The following is a 17177-nucleotide window of genomic DNA, read 5'->3' as shown; positions in this document are numbered from 1 at the left end:
TCAAAAGCTTTTTTTTTTCAGCTTAAATCACACGCTATTTATATTACAAAAAATATATATGTACCTTTTTTTGTTAAGGGAAAATGCCGGGTAATAATCTTTTTATAAGGGTTAAAATTTATTTTAACTTAAAAATGTATGAAAGGTTGATATACCATTGACAAATGTATGAAAGTTGAGTTTGACCAAGAGTTGACTAACTTAAGTGGGACTTGGGAAGTGTCATAAAAATGGTGTGGAAGGACTAAATATATAAATACCAAAAATCCAGTTGCAAGACTTATGAAATGGTGGCCATTTTGCAAGGATTAAAAGTTAGGTGGCCAAATTCGAATAAGAAGAACTTGTTATTAGTCCCCATGCAACCCTCCTCCCTTTCATTATTCTTCATCGCGTTTTAGTAGCTAGAGAAAGGAGACATGGAAAATTTGAAGGGATTCAACCATTGATATTGAATTTAAGGGGTTATAAGTTCATAATCTTGACTTTGGAAGGAAATGGGATGATAATCAATCCTTAACATAGTTTTCATATAGTAATAGTTATCACTCAAGTATTTGAAGACCACCCTTTAAGGCATGTTTAGGAGGAAGTGTAATACTCCTTGTGTTGGCTTGAAGTTGGAGAGAAAAAACTCATGGGTCCCGAAATTATGAGAATCACAAAATGAGAAAATAAAGGTGATTCAAACTAATATGAAAAGTCGCACAAGATGGACAAATAAGTTATGCAAGTTTGAAGGAGATTTAGTGATGCTGAAAGAAGGAGATTTAGTGATGCTGAAAGTCTCTTTCATGTGAGTTACTTGAAAAAATACTTTGGAAATGAATAATTAACAATTCCTTTAAGTGACTTTAAAATGAAAGCAATAAATTTATAGAAGAATCGGAAGCCATATTAGAGATCAAGACCAATAAGTTAAGAAATAAAGAGATTGAACTAGTGTTAGTAAAATTGAAGCAGTCACTTGGATCAAACTTAACATGGGAAACAAATGGAGCCATGATGAAAAGATACCCTAATTTTATTGACTATGATATGCTTCTGAGGACATAATCATTTTAAGGGGTAGGTAATTATGATAACTAAAAATTTATGTGTGAAAAAGTAAGTATTTTATGTAGGTGTTTTGGTCATTATGATAATTTCTTGAAAATTCAGTCCTTTTTAGTCTTTTGTGAGTTGTGAATTTATAAGTTTATTTTTTAAAGTTGAAACATATGAGTAAGGATAGAATTGAAAGTAATGTGATAATTAGATTTTTTTTCATAAAATGATGCAGGAAACATTTTTGGAGTTCTGAATTTATAAGTTTATATTTTAAAGTTGAAACATATGAGTAAAGGTAGAATTGAAAGTAATGTAATAATTAGTTTTTTTCTCTTCATAAAGTGATGTAGGAAGCATTTTTGAAACCCTTAGGGGTTGTTTGTTTTTCTAAAAAACCACTTCTAACCACTTCTGGTTGTGTCGCGCAGACCACACGCACCACTTGGCATATCGCAACTATTTGTTTTTAAAAGACTTTTGACTTAAAAACTGTTATGTGTATGCTGCACGATGCATCACTGAACCTTTCTCTTCAAACTTCTTCCCAGCTTACTTTAAATGAAACTAGGGATGTATCCCCCGCGTTGCGGGGGTTAGACGGTATTTCTTTGTAGGCAGCAAATACAAATTGTTGCAAAGCAACCATCCAAGATTATGTCTGAACACATGACAATCAACAAAATTTAGTAAACACAAATAAAATCGAATTCAAATGTGCCACAACTACCTAATCGTCAAAAAAAGGTGTAATAGTTAGCACGAAATATCCTACACAAAAAATAGGTTCAAGCCCAAGAGGTGTCGATGTTATGATAAAATGCATGAGATTGGCTGACCACATTACATTTTTATCATGTTCAAAGAGTGCGTTTGCTCTAAGCTGCATAGTTTTATCCCATATTCCTGCAGATCTAGATAATGTATTTAAAGTCAACAAAGAAGAAAGTGAATAAAGAGAAGTATTTACAAGACCATCATGGCAAGTAAAACCAACAATTTTAGCTCTTCTAATATAAATTTTTAATTTTTTTGGTTTTACCAGTTTTAACGGTTCAACCGGACCCGTTTTTACAAGTTCACAACACAAATGGTTTCTTAGCCTCTAAGAACCGGATATGAACCAGCCAGTCCGGTTCGATTTTCAAAAAATGGCCCAAAACACAATCAACATCTCTCTTTGTTGTGGGTGTTTCACTATTTTCAAGATCAAAACCCAAAGAAAATGTAAACACATGCATCATTCAAGACATTTCCGTGTTACAAGAAGTAAATGCTAAAGACCCAACAAATAAAAAAACAATAATGTATTGTTCAAGTGAAAGATTGATAACTTGTGCTCCAATTTCTCAAAAACCAAGATTTAGATTTGACAAACCTTAAGAAATCTATGAAAAAAATCAACCAATCCTTATAATATGAGGCTTAGCCCCTTTTATGCACCAGAACCTCAAATATATAAATCGAAATCCATAATGTACCAAAATTACATGCCTTGCATGCAAAACAAAATAACATTCCAGATTTTAAAGAAAACAAAGAAGTAAATAATTATAATTCATAAAGTTACCTTTGACCCTTTTGGGCTATTTGCTGAAGACTTCAAACCTTCGCTTCTAGATGCATCGAGATTTTTCTTCAAGGAAGTGTTTTCATCATTCAATCTAAAAGTAAATGAAACATTGATCACTTGTAGAAGTCTCTAAAAGTAAAGGAATTTCATAAACATATATAAGTCCATCACAAAAATCCAAATTAAATTCATCCCACATCTGTAAGCTCTGGAAATATGTAAACATTTGAACCGATTAATCCCAAAATTCAAATCACCAATTTTATGGCATAAAAATTTGACCTAGATGGAAATATACTTGTTTAATATTTTCACATCTGTAAGCTCTGAAAATATATTACCATTAAATGGAAACTGTTTGTGATAAACACCACATCGAGTATAAAAACTGGAAAAATATGTGCTTTCTGGAGAAATCAACTCCTAACCATTATAGAACTTCAAATTTTGAATCGATTATAAATAGATACATAAACTTGTTTTATAATATGAAAACATAACTGAAGAGAGAAAACTAAGAAGGTATGTAGAGATGAGAAGTTTACTTGATTACATGTTATGATGAACGCAAAATTGAATGAATCCCAATTATTTGACTAATAGAATTGATTTTCAAATACAACTGAATAAATCATGATGCATTCAAAATTCATTCGAAACTAAATAAACATGAGCGTCAATACTACGTTGTAATCCTTTTTATTTGTGAACAAAAGAATCAAACATATTTGGATAGAATTAGGATAAATTAATCAACATAAACGTGAAGGGGCAAGAAAATAGAGAAGAATTTCAAAATCAAACCAAACGTCACATACGACACAAGACAGATGAACGAAAAATGAGATACCAAAAGTCTACATCGACTGTGCTTCTCCGATGTGGTTGAATATGTGGGAAAAAAAATCAAGGGTTATACAAGCCAAAAAAAAACTTCATTTGTTGGGGCTGCGCAACAGGAAATTGGAAGCCGACAAGGGTTTTCAATTGACGCACCGGAGATGGGATGGTGGTGGCAGTGGTCTGAGTGACGATCGATGATGGCGGTGGTGAGAAGGTCTCTGGTTGCAAGATCTTGGTAATGCAAAGGAAATTCTTCATCAATTGTACTTCTTTGATGTGGTTGAATATGTGGGAAACAAAAAATCGAGGGTTATATAAGCCAAAAAAAGCTTCATTTGTCGGGGCCGCGCACCAGGAAATTGAAAGCCGACAAGGGTTTTCAATTGACGCATCAGAGATGGGTTGGCGACAGCGGTTGTGTGAGTGACGATCGATGATGGCAGTGGTGAGAAGGTGTCTGGTTGCAACATATTGGTAAAGCAAAGGAAAGGAATTCAATGATTTTGGAGAAACATATGAAAACCATTGGCGGTGGGAATATACGATTAGGGAAGACCGATGATGGAATATAGAAGGACGAAAGAGTCAATGAGTACAGATTAATATGGTTAAAATTTGAAACGGGTGAAGTGTACTGTTCTTAGGCACGATGAGTTTTAATATATCTATATAATATAATTTATATTTAACAAAAAAAATGAATAAATATAATTTAACAACCACAAAATTAAATATAATTTAAATATTAAACAACAATTTGGTTAACAACCACAATATTAAATATAATTTAAATGAATAAATATAATATGTTTAAAAAAATGCACTTGTAATATATGGTCTAGGACGCGTATTTCTCATAAGTTTATGAAATCAGTTTATTTAAATTCTGGTTTATTGCAGCAACCGGCAGACGTTAAAAAATAAACATACTTCTTATTACAGGTTGTAGCCGTTTGGTCCATCTCTTCTGCTGAATAGGGTTGCAGTTGTGGTCCGTAGACTTCAAGTGTTTTCGCTTCGAAAAACAAACACCACCTTAAACTCTAAACATATACCGGAAAATAAGGAATATAGGTTGGAACTAATAGAGAATATATCCGACTAAAAAATATAAAATGAATAAGCCTAATTGGTAAGGGAATGAGCAAATTTTGAACTTGCAAAGTTGGAATAAAACCTACTCAAAGTTGACGAGATTTTATATAATTCCAAGGTATCATCTTTAGAGTCTAATAACTCAAGACTTAATATGATTCGTAGGGAACTCTATAAATGAAAGTTGTAGACATTATGTTAATGAATACATAGGAAAAAGATTAAGGACAAGTGGACATATGATGAAGAAATCAAGGTAATTTTAAAATGACTAATTCACAACATGAAGTTGGAAAAAATGGTTATGGACCCATTTTCACGACTTAATAATTCAAAATTAGGAAACGTTTAGCCAAATATTAGTAAAAAGAAGTCGTAGAGTTTGTGACAAGATTTAAAAATATATAAAGATCATAGAAAACGGAATCCATACGAAGAAGTTATGACATTTACAAAAGTAAATAAAAAAAAGGAAGAAAGGAGATTTAAAGAAAACTGGCTAAGGTGTGGAAAAATGGGTTGTAAGTTGTTTCAATCACACGGACAAGGTGCCTAGACCACAATACCTGCATGGGGTTTCTTGACTAGAGGTTGACAGGTGTGTGAGGCTGACTACCCTTCACTCTGCTTGTATGTGGCAGCGTGTGAGTGGGAGTGGGAGTCAAGCCATAAGACTTTTCCATGAAGTAAACACCTAGAACACACCAAGTTGACACCAAATGTCCCTTGAATTATCAACTATTTTCCCATTTTTATCATTCTTCATCCAAAAACTCTCTAGAGTATATGTGTGTGTTCTAGGTGAGGTAGTGCGTGTGATTGATTTTCAATAAAGAATTAATGTTAGAACAAAGGAAGTTTGTCATCAAACATTAGAATTAAAGTTATGAAGCAATTATCTTTAATTTACAAGGTTTTAAATTAGAAAATTAGAAGTTTCACATGAACCCTAATTTTTGAGTTTGGTTATTTGGTGAAATTAAGGATAAATATATTTGGATAAACATGTTATTCATGAAAACTAACATGTAGTTATGTAGTACAATCAAAATTACTTAGTTGAATATTAATGAATTAAATTGGAAGTATGAGACGTATGGGTGTAAGTGAACCGAACTATTTGTGAGCTACTCGAGATCGACTCGTTAAAAACTCGACTCGAACTCGAGTTAAACGAGCCCGAGCCGAGCTTGAGCTCAACATATGGCTCATTTATTAAACGAGCTTGAGCCCGAGCTTTTGTTACTGAGTTCGATTAAGATCGTGAGCCTAAATGAGCATATATATATATATATATATATATATATATATATATATATATATATATATATATATATATATATATATATGTGTGTGTGTGTGTGTGTGTGTGTGTGTATATATATATATATATATTAATACAAAATTATTTTTTTACTTTATATATTACATTTTACTAATAAAGCAATAAGCTTTCTTCATATATTTTAATCGGCTCATTCACTTTTATTTTTTCAGTTTAATTTTTAGAGCATACTTTCACACGTACAACATCTAACCATCTAGGGTTTTGTATTGAGTAGTGAAGTTGCATTGATGAAGATTTGTTTATTTATAGTTGTTTTTTAATTTGGGAGTTTAACTACTATTTTAGTAATTTGAGCTTTTACTATTTATGTTCTTATGTTTGACTATATTTTATAGACATTAAACCAGTAGAAATATGGAATGTATGAATGTATGTTCTGATATTGGATTATTCACTTGAATGTTTGATAAACAATCAAACGAGCTCAAAAACCATAAACGATCTTGAGTCGAGCCTAGGCTTGTTTAGGCTCACATAATAAACAAAACGAGCCCGGTCTGAGCCGAGCTCGAGTATTTTATTTTTCCCACGAGCCGAGCACGAGCTTTGAAACTAGGATCGAAACGAGTTCAGCTTGAGCTCGAGCCTAAATGAATATAAACGGGTACGTTGTTGGGACCAGCAACCCCGAAAAAGCATGCCAAATCCACAAGTCTTGTGAAGCAACAACCTCTAATACCAACGAAGGCGCTCCAAGATGGCCACTTATGTATTGGCATTTCCACGCCACATGATAATTTCTCCATATCCACTTTGTGCAATCAATGCTTCCAAGCATACCATGAAAACCATGTCGTTGTTCATGCAACACAAATAGTTGCATCTCATTTAATGAAGGTTCGCGCAAGTATTTGTCACCGAAGGTTTGAACAACACCTCTCGTCAACCTTTACAAACTTTCTTGTGCAGTTTGCTCCGACTTTCTCATATAGTCATCAATAGAATCAGGCGACTCCCCTATAGCCATAAACTTGATTGCAACAGTATATTTTTGCAACCCTGTGAAACCTCGCTTACCTCTCGCATCATACATCCCTTGGAAAAATTCATACCTGAACATATATTTAATTGATAAAAAACAATTGTCTAAACGAAGTTTTCTTTTGAAATCTCTAGGTTGGTAGACACAATTATCCACAAAATAATCGTTGACTAGACATCTATGTCCTTCTTCACGATCTCTGTTTAGCATCGCACGTCTTGTAAGTAGTGAAACTAGTTGTGGCTGTAGTAGCATGTCTATAGAATATTGGTACATTATACTCACAAAGATATCGTCGCCGTCATTATCATCGTTGAATGGATGAAACATATCAACATGATGCATTTTTTTTTGTTTTGAATTATTGAAATTATGTGTAAAATAGAAAGAAAGAAAAGAAAGGGAAATTAAGAGAAATGTGAAATTGAAAGAAATAGATGTATTGTATAGGCAAAATGAGTAAAATATGGGCATATATAATAAAGTTAAAATGAGATTTTTTTTTATTATTTTTATTTTATGTTTGTGATTGTTTAACAATGGTCTAAAATATGACCGTTTAATTGAAAATAACCCCGTTGCCTCCCATTGTCACAGCAACGCCAGATAGCGCCATGAGGGGGGGGGGGGGGGGGGGGCTAGGGCTAGCCGTTATAACACCGTGTTTTTATTGCCACATCGGATTAACGGGGTAGGGCATTGCCTATACGGCTATACCCGATAATTTTATGATTTCAAGATATCTTTCAAAATAACGTGGTTGTATGTATAGTTTAAAAAAGTGGATTTAGATTTTAAGTTGTATATTTAAGTTTTAAAAAGAAAATAACAATGAAAAAAAATCCAGTAGCCTTTTAAAAATTAGAAACCAAAAAACTTAATGCCTCATCATCTACATTTTACCAACGGAAGAAAAAAATTTAATGGCCTTTTTAACAAGTCATTTTATAGTTAGAAGGATTTAAAATAGACAAAAAAAAAAATTAATGAAGGACCAAACGAAATAAAAACAAATAGTTGGTTGGTCAATTACGACATTATCCCTAATTTTTTTCATGTAAAAATTATTAATTGTAATATTTAGTTGAACAATTTATTCCCTTTAATGTCCAAAATATCTAACTTCGATTAAAAGATGTTAAATAATGTTTACTAATTTATAACCCGTTAGAATAAATGTTATAAAATTAATTAAACTTTTATATCAAAAAATCAAAATTATTAATTAATTATTTAAATAAATTATTGCTTAAGAGATATTTTTTAGTTATATAAAATTATAACCGTTGGTTTAAATAAATACGTGAAGTTATATCATATTATAATATGTATTAATTTTATTTAATTTTTCAATCTAATGTTTTTAATTTAATATAATTAAAGTGAGGAAATTTAAAATTAATAATCAATTATTAATTTAATGTAATTAGAGTGGAAAAATTTAAAATTTAAAACGGATAATCAATTATTAATTTAATTTAATTAGAGTGAAAATTTAAATTTTAAATTTTAAAATGGATAATTAATAGATTGACAAGTGGCATGATAAGTGATATATAACATTAATGAAAATTTCTAATTGTATGCCATTTGTCAATAGGAGATTAAACCTATTCTTTTATTAGTATAGGAAGATTATAACATCCTAGTTTTCTTTCGTTATACTATATCATTATACTTAAAAAAACTATCTAGTTATAGCATTATGATTCAAATACGAATCAATTTTCATTGCTATAAAGGAGTATGTTTTTCAAAGGATAATGTCTCGGTTATAAAATTTTTAAAGTACGATGTTATAAAAGAATAACTTTTTCAAGCACAACGTCTAACAAAAATACTAAAAATACAATGTTGTAACATGGAATAACTTGGGATTGTGATGCTATAGAAAACAAATAAATGAAAGTACATTGTTATCACTTGCATATATCCGAGTGATCTATTCTTCTTTTTACATAGCATGTAATATACTTACAGGTTTTTATGTGAAGTATTATAGTTATACAAGTGATCAAGTTTTGTGTTTCTCTTTCAACAAATATTTAGTTTGATAGTTTTATGTTTTTGAGTGTTATTAAAACGACATTTAGACTTACTAATTTTTTAAGACATTTGAGCTTTAAATATTGAGAATATTGTTGTTAGACAAGTTAAAATTTAATTTATGTAGTGATATTGCATTTTTTTACATATTATATTTTTATCATTTTACATTCCATTTAAATTAAAAAATCCAAACCTAATTTTTGAATATATTATTTCGTGGTAAAAAAATGCTGCTCAAAGTAGGAAAAGGATATTTATTTTAGCAACTATATAATGACATAAGAATGCTATTAAAACCAAAAAAAATACAGCAACGACATAACAAAAAAGGCGTCATTAAAAAAGAACAACTACGGTTGCACAACCAAAAAATGTCACTAAATACTTTTGGTAGCCCTTTTTGTTTTTGTACCGCACTGATTGCTAAGGTGACCTTTAATAACATTTTTTTTGATTTTTAGTGACATTTCTTCTATGCAACAACTATACATACCATTTGGAATCTACCTATTCGTCACCGACAACTAACCGTTTTTGTAATTATGAACATTTTTGAATTGGATTTTTCTTTATATTTGTTAGAATATTATTGTTGCCTGGTGGTAAGGGGGGGGGGGGGGGGGGGGGGGGAATCAGGGTGGTTTTTTAAGGGGCCTAATTTTTTTTAATATATTCAATTGCAACTCACTTTTAATGTTAGCCCAAATATTTTCTTAATCCACAAACGTAGACAGCAGATCGGCAACAAAGGTTTCAACGGTTATTCATCAATTGGCAATTATTATTGATTAATGGATGGTTATTAGCGGCTTAGGCTCTTATCGCATGTGACTATTAATTCGTTGCGATAGAAAAGGAGAAACATTGAAGATTGATCGTTCATAACGTCATATAAGGTAATTGTCTAATTGATTATTCACTTATTCAGATAATCAGATTAATAGTTTTATTAGTTTATAATTGGATAATGATTGATGAGCAATTAAACTTGAATCATTAGAGAATAATTGAACTTGAATCATAATCATAATTCACTAATTCAATTAAGATTGAACGTCTTTCATGTGATTATTGATTGAATTTTGAAATTAACACTACAAACAAAATTACATTTAGTGGCACAATTTATTAGTGATATATTTTGTTTTGTGCCACTATAGTATGTTTTTAATGACACATATTTTTTTGTGCCACTATAACTAAATTAAACTTATAATTTTCCTATTCCCGCTAAGAATAAAAGTTTCGTCCAAGTAAAAATTTCTAATTTTTCATATTCCTACTTAAGTTAAAAGTTTCGTCACTAGGGTTTTATTAATAACGCAGGGGGCCGACTCTCAACACTCAAACTCTCATTCTACCAAAATCAGAACAAGGAAAAAAAACCATATCGAAAGTACACTCAACCTTACGCCATCGGCCATCGTCAACCCCAACCTTACATCGTCTCCGACATCTCCCATCGCCAATTCTTCTGCCGCCCCCCATCGTCAACATTTGTTGTTAGACGACATCACCATCTCAAGTTCTATCTCTTTGTCGAAATCAGATACTTACGCCACTTCAACCATTGACCATCGTCAATCCTTATGCCATCAACCTCCATACCTGGTAAGTTATGTTTCACAATCTCTCATTCTCTAAATGTAATTCAGATTCTTATAATACTCATAAACCAAAAAGTAATTCCCATAAAAATCAGATGATTTCAAGAGTTTTAATCATGATATTTGTGTACTTTATTAATTTTCTTAGGGTTTATTTCTTTGATGATGGTTTTTGACAGAAGAAATTTCTGAATAGTTGTGTTGTATCAGGGTCTACAGAGCCTTCGATACAAGTTAAACAATCCTAGTCATTTTCAAGAAGATAAATTCCACTATCATTAGCTTGATCATTTGAGAGTGGAATAGCAACCTGAATCATACATTGATCTGTTTCATGTAGCCTCAGAAACAAAAAAAACCAAGTAAGACACTGTATAAAGAATATTAAAAGCTAAAAACACAGTTTATTATTTACCTTTGAATTACAGACACGAGCACTTAGCATTGAAGGGTACACAAATGTATATCACTTGTTTGTTTTAAGTTACAAATATGGTTTTCTTTGTGAGGATGTTCACCTTCTAGCCAGGAAAGAACTTTTTTGATTTGTTAATATTATCTTGGGTAAGGTATCCTCATCCTGCTATTAGTGTGTCCTCTTTGACCTGTTAATGCTAATTCACTTGAATTTTGTTGTTAAATTTTAGATTTTAATATGATGAGATTTGTAATTAAATACATAGACACATGAAAAATATCTCTGTGTGACATACATGATATTTTATAGATGACTATCTTTTGGATTTGAACCATTGCATGGATTGTAGATGCCCCTCATCAGTCCCCTTTGAGTTAACTGGAATTACTCTATTACTCCCTAGCTATTTCTATTTTTTTTGGCTATCCTTTATTCCTATTTCTATTTGACAAGATGCCCTAAGTGTAATCAATGATGCGATTGGTGAGGATTTTTAGTGTGTTTTCCTTACTTATTTTATATCTTTTTTAATGGAAATCCATCCATTTAAAACCTTTTTGTAACGACCCAAAAATCACGACTAAAAATTTCTTTTAAAACATTACTAAAAATAGATTTATAAACAACGTATCATAATCAAACATAACTTTTGAGTATTAAATTCAAAACATAATAGCATTATCAGAGTCAAACATTCCCAGGCTAACTGACTATGGTGTGTGCTTTGCAATCTTCCCGAGCTCCTCTTTTGAAAACCGAGTACCTGAAACCAAAACTGAAAACCGTAAGCACGAAGCTTAGTGAGCTCCCCCAATCAACCACATACTACACAAAAACATATAAAGCACATATTGGGCCTTGCCCACTGCATCGGACCGAAGTCCGGACTAACTGGGACCTTGTCCCCTGCATCGGACCGAAGTCCGGGCTAACTGGGGCCTTGCCCCCTGCATCGGACCGAAGTCCGGACTAACTGGGACCTTGTCCCCTGCATCGGACCGAAGTCCGGGCTAACTGGGGCCTTGCCCCCTGCATCGGACCGAAGTCCGGACTAACTGGGACCTTGTCCCCTGCATCGGACCGCAGTCCGGGCTAACTGGGGCCTTGCCCCCTGCATCGGACCGAAGTCCGGACTAACTGGGACCTTGTCCCCTGCATCGGACCGAAGTCCGGGCTAACTGGGGCCTTGCCCCCTGCATCGGACCGAAGTCCGGACTAACTGAACAGAACATAACATAAACATATCAACTAGCATGAACACACGTATACTGCATACTACTTCGGGCCGTAGCCCGGAACACATAACACATAAATCCTGTTTGAGCCACGAAGGCATCAAACATACTAACTACTATATCATCCGAAAACTACTGCTAGCTAAACGGGCCGGCATTGTGACCTTAGACCCGTTCCTACTGGAAGGAAACTCACCTGAACTGCTGAGCCCTGCTGATAGACTTCAGGCTGCTACTCGACAATCCCCTGAACCGCTGCTCCTCTAGCTCTCCGAGCTATCAATATACATATAACACTTAATCTGACAGTCAACTAAGTCGACTCTGGTCAAAGTCAACCTTCCAGGTCAACCCTACTCGCCGAGTCACCCTGCTGACTCGCCGAGTCTATAAATCCAGAGTCCTTCCACTCGCGACTCTACTCGCCGAGTCAGCCCCTGACTCGCCGAGTTTACTGATTCTCGATTCCTGTCCTGACCAACTCACTGAGTCCTGGCTCGACTCGCTGACTCGAGTCTTAACTCGAAGGGTTTGGGACCACTCGACCTGACTCGCCGAGTCTAAGAACAGACTCGCCGAGCACACGACAAACTTCATCCAACTCGACGAGTTGTTCATCCAACTCGCCGAGTTCATGCCCATCTTCATCCGACTCGACGAGCTGTTCATCCCACTCGTCGAGTTCCTCCTCATCTTCAAGCTACTCGCCGAGTCCACTCGAAGGACTCGTCGAGTCCACTGAGATCCACTTACATGCAGAGGACTTCCGAGTCATGCATGAGCTCCAAACTATAGATCTACCCTCCCCAAGCCTATTTCCCACGTAAAGTTGCAACCTTTACGTGTAGAGAGTGAGATCTAGGCAAAATACACCCATAGCTAGGGTTTAGGACCAAGAGACTCCAATTTCCACCCAATGGCTGATACTTTATGGGATTACATACCAAAATAAACATGGATCTGAGGTAGCAACCTCAGATCTGGACCCCAAGCTCAAGATTGGTCTTAAACATGGCTTAAAAGCCCCAAAACTCATAACCAAGGAAAAATATGGAGGAGAGAAACGAATTGATACCTTCCAATGCTCTGAAATGCTTCCCAAACTTCAGATCCAAAGCCACTCCCTGATGCTTCAAGGATTCCCACTCCTTCTTCTTCCTTAAACCCACTCAAAAATGGCTAGAAGCTTGAATGAACACAATGGGGGCTTAAGGTGCGGCGTTCTGGGTGCAAGAGGCTGTAAAGGAGCCCTAGGAAGAAGATTAAGATGCTTAAATAGGCTCCAAGCCCCGGATTTAGGGTTTTCCTCGCACAGACCAGACTCGCCGAGTCCACTTGGCCGACTCGTCGAGTTGGTCACTTTCTTATCGACCCGGATCCCGCTCCGACTCGCCGAGTCCTTCCTTTGACTCGTCGAGTCCCTCTTAAATTTAGGGTTTCCTTTACTTTCTTGGCTTTCAAAATCCTGGGTGTTACACTTTTTGTATCATTTTATCTATTTAAAATCACTTTTGTATCATTTTATCCATCTAAAACCCTTTTTGCATTCTCCATAAAAGATTAGACTGAATGTCAAGAGATTATTGTATAAACTATACTTGAGAATCCATTGTTGGGAAGCTTTGAATGGGCACACACACAACTCACTAACTAAAACATAGTTTCATTACAAACTCAAAGAATAGAATGAGCTCCTACTCTATTTCAACTCTTATTTCTTACATGCTTCATCTATAATTCTATATATAGAGCTTAAGTTGGAGCTTTCCTTGACTTCAAAAAGTAACAACAACCATAACAGGAGGTCGCTTGGACAATTTGGGTTTGTATTGTAATACCCATGAGAAGATTTAGGTTTTGAAAATGTACAAAATTTATACTTGGACCAAATTCTTTTGTATAAACAATAATAATAGGTACATGTTGCACTAAAGGAGTCAGCGAATCTAAAAGCATGTGAAATTTACACTTTGGTAGTTTTGTTACAGTTTTCTTTTAACTAAAAGGCCTACCTTGATGTTGTGTTTTTTCATGTAAAACTAACAATAATTTGTGTTATAAGAAACAACACTAGGACACACCCCAATCCGATAGTGGTAACTCGATAAAGGAGTAATCAGGTTTAGTTAGTCAATTATAAGATATTTTGATCTTTTATTAGTTATTTGATGCTTTGCAAATTACCAAAATACATGTGGAGGAGCTTGGTAATCATGATGGAAAAGTGAAATAATAATCAATGTTCCAATGGATGCCTACTCGTTTGGTTTATGCTTCAATAGATAGAATGGAAACAAGAAACGGAAGAACATGGAGATCGATCACCACAATAAAAGTTTAGTTTGATAGAATTATGTTTTGAGTAATAGCACAACATTTAGATTTATTTAACTTTAAAAGACATTTGTGTTTTAAATATTAAGAATATTGCTGTTAGACAAGTTTAAATTGAAATAATAATATTATTTTTTCCATTTATTATTTTAATTGTCTTATTTTTTTTTATAGTCCATTTAAAATTAAAAATTCATACCTAATTTTTCAATATAATTATTTATATTAAAAAAATGTCATTAAAAACATGAAACTAATGTTTATTTTAGAAGTTAAATAGTGACATAAAAATAGTGCCACTAAAACTTATCAGTTTTATAGTGACATAATAAAAAAGTGCCACTAAAACCCAATAAAGCTGTAGCGGCACAACAAAAAAGTGCCACTAAAGGCCTTTAGTGGCAACACTTTTAGTGGCACTATTTTTTTGTGCTACTTATTGCCTGGGGGGCCTTTAGTGACACTTTTTCAGTTTTTAGTGACATTTTTTCTATGCCACTAAATGTCATTTTATTTGTAGTGTAAGTTGAAATTAAAAATCTGATTATATGATTGAATGTTGAAATTATGTTGAATGTTAAAATTGTGATTATTATGATATTATATAAAATCTCAAATTGTTTATTTGATTGGATGTTGAAATTTATCAAATGCTAAAATTAAATTATCAAATTATGTTTTTTGTATTTAGTTGAATATTGAAAGTTGAAAGTAATGAACTTGTAGTGATGAAGTCTAAACAACCATCCGGTATTAAAAAATGTAAAAAGAGAACACTAGAAGAAGAAAAGAGAAAGGCCGACGCCGGTGCTCTAGATAAGTTTATTCATAGACAACCTGTTGAAGAGGTTGTTGAAGAGCCTATTGAAGAGCATGTTGAACACCAAGAAAATGTAGAAGTAGAAGTAGAAGAGGCAGAAGAGCAAGAGCCCGTTAAAGATCTTGTTGATATATGTGATCCAAGAAGGTGGGAAAAACTTAATTATGAAGAGCTTAAACTTTTGGTTGAGAAAGGTCCTAAAAGAGATACTAGTATTATGTATGGTCCCTACTATAAATCTGGTAGACGATTTTCTGCAGTTTTATATACAAAAACTTTACCAAATTTAGAGAAGTGTGATAGAGAATGGCTAGTATATTTGAAAGAGTTCGACAAGGTATTTTGTTTTTGTTGTAAAGTATTTAGAAAAGGGATTTCTAAAGGTAAATTAGGTGAAGAAGGTTATTCGGATTGGCACCATGTTACCAGTAGAGTTAAAGAACTCGAAATTTCCTTGGATCATCTCACAAACAGGAATAAGTGGTTTGATATGCGTAAAAGATTGAACTTGAATGAAACAATTGATAAAGTTCAATACGAGCAATTCAAGAAAGAAAGAGATTACTAGAAACAAGTCCTTTTGCGAATCATTGCAGCAGTGAAGTTTCTTGCTAAACATAATTTAGCATTCCGTGGATCAAATGAAAAGTTGTATAAAAAAGATAACTATAGATTGTATATTTTTTTCCAATTCCAACAAATACCTTTTTGTTAATTATTATTATTGATTCCACTTCTTATTTGTTAAATATATTTAACAGGTAATGGAAGTTTTTTGGGTGTCATTGAAATGTTGGAAGAGTTTGACCCAGTTATCAAAGAGCATGTGCGACAGATCACAAATGACGAGCTTCATGTGCATTATTTTGGGCACACGATCCAAAACGAACTAATACTTTTGATAGCTCAAGAAATTAAAGAAGAACTTATCAAGACGATAAAAGAAGCAAAGTACTACTCAATCATACTTGATTGTACTCCCGATTCAAGTCACCAAGAATAGATGACTATAATACTGAAGTATTTAAAGTTATCATATAATTCTGTTACTGGCGGTGAGCCATTTTTAGTATTTTTGAATGTTGATGATACCTCCGAAAAAGGACTATTTGATATTACATTTGAGGAGTTAAAGTCTTTTGGTCTTGAAATTGATGATATGCGTGGTCAAGGCTATGATAATGGAGCAAACATGAAAAGAAAACACCGAGGAGTGCAAAAGAGATTTTTAGATATAAATCCTAGAGCATTTTACACTCCTTGTGGTTGTCATTCTCTTAATCTAATATTATGTGATATGCCTAACAAGTGTGTTAAAGGAAAGAACTTTTTTGGATTCATCCAATGCATTTATACTATCTTTGCAAATTCTACTAAGAGGTGGGAAATCCTAAAGATAATGTAAAAACTTGGAGTCTTAAGTCATTGTGTCAAACTCGTTGGGAAAGCCGAGTTGAGAGTGTAAAGACTATTAAAATGCAACTTGTTGACGTACAAGAAGCTTTACTTCAAGTTGGAGAAAAAGATAATGACGCTGCAATTGCAAGTGAAGCAACTTCACTAGCAGAAAAAGAACTTGGTGACTTTGAATTTTTGGCATCAACTGTTATCTGGCATGAAGTGCTAAACCATGTGAATATTGTGAGTAAAAAGTTACAGTCAAAAGATATGCATCTTGATAATACTATTACAGAAATAAACAAATTGATTGGGTACTTCAAGGATTATAGAGAAACTGGTTTTTTAAAAGCGATTGATGAAGCTAAGGACATTGCTATTGAAATGAGTATTGATCCAATATTTCCACAAAAGCCTTTCATTGAAAT

General features: G+C 33.5%; 1 protein-coding gene across 1 annotated transcript; it reads left to right on the top strand.

Moving 5' to 3' along the window:
* The first annotated feature begins 15259 nt into the window (after positions 1 to 15259).
* On the top strand, positions 15260 to 16756 carry LOC111890562 (uncharacterized). Its single transcript, XM_023886669.1, has 3 exons — positions 15260 to 15845; positions 16113 to 16325; positions 16422 to 16756. The coding sequence occupies exons 1-3, from the start codon at positions 15260 to 15262 to the stop codon at positions 16754 to 16756; spliced, it is 1134 nt and encodes a 377-aa protein (XP_023742437.1).
* The last annotated feature ends 421 nt before the right edge of the window (positions 16757 to 17177 follow it).

The sequence above is a fragment of the Lactuca sativa genome, chromosome 6 (genome assembly GCF_002870075.4).
Source record: "Lactuca sativa cultivar Salinas chromosome 6, Lsat_Salinas_v11, whole genome shotgun sequence".
Classification (NCBI taxonomy): Eukaryota; Viridiplantae; Streptophyta; class Magnoliopsida; order Asterales; family Asteraceae; genus Lactuca; species Lactuca sativa.
Note: the sequence above shows the minus strand (reverse complement) of the source record. Positions and strands in the feature narration are given on the sequence as shown.

Excerpts from the sequence above, each read along its gene's own strand:
- LOC111890562 (XM_023886669.1), top strand. The coding sequence starts at position 15,260 with ATGAAGTCTAAACAACCATCCGGTATTAAAAAATGTAAAAAGAGAACA. Across the intron at positions 15,846-16,112 it reads GAATAAGTGGTTTGATATGC|GTAATGGAAGTTTTTTGGGT; the intron begins GTAAAAGATTGA and ends TATATTTAACAG. Across the intron at positions 16,326-16,421 it reads CTACTCAATCATACTTGATT|TATTTTTGAATGTTGATGAT; the intron begins GTACTCCCGATT and ends AGCCATTTTTAG.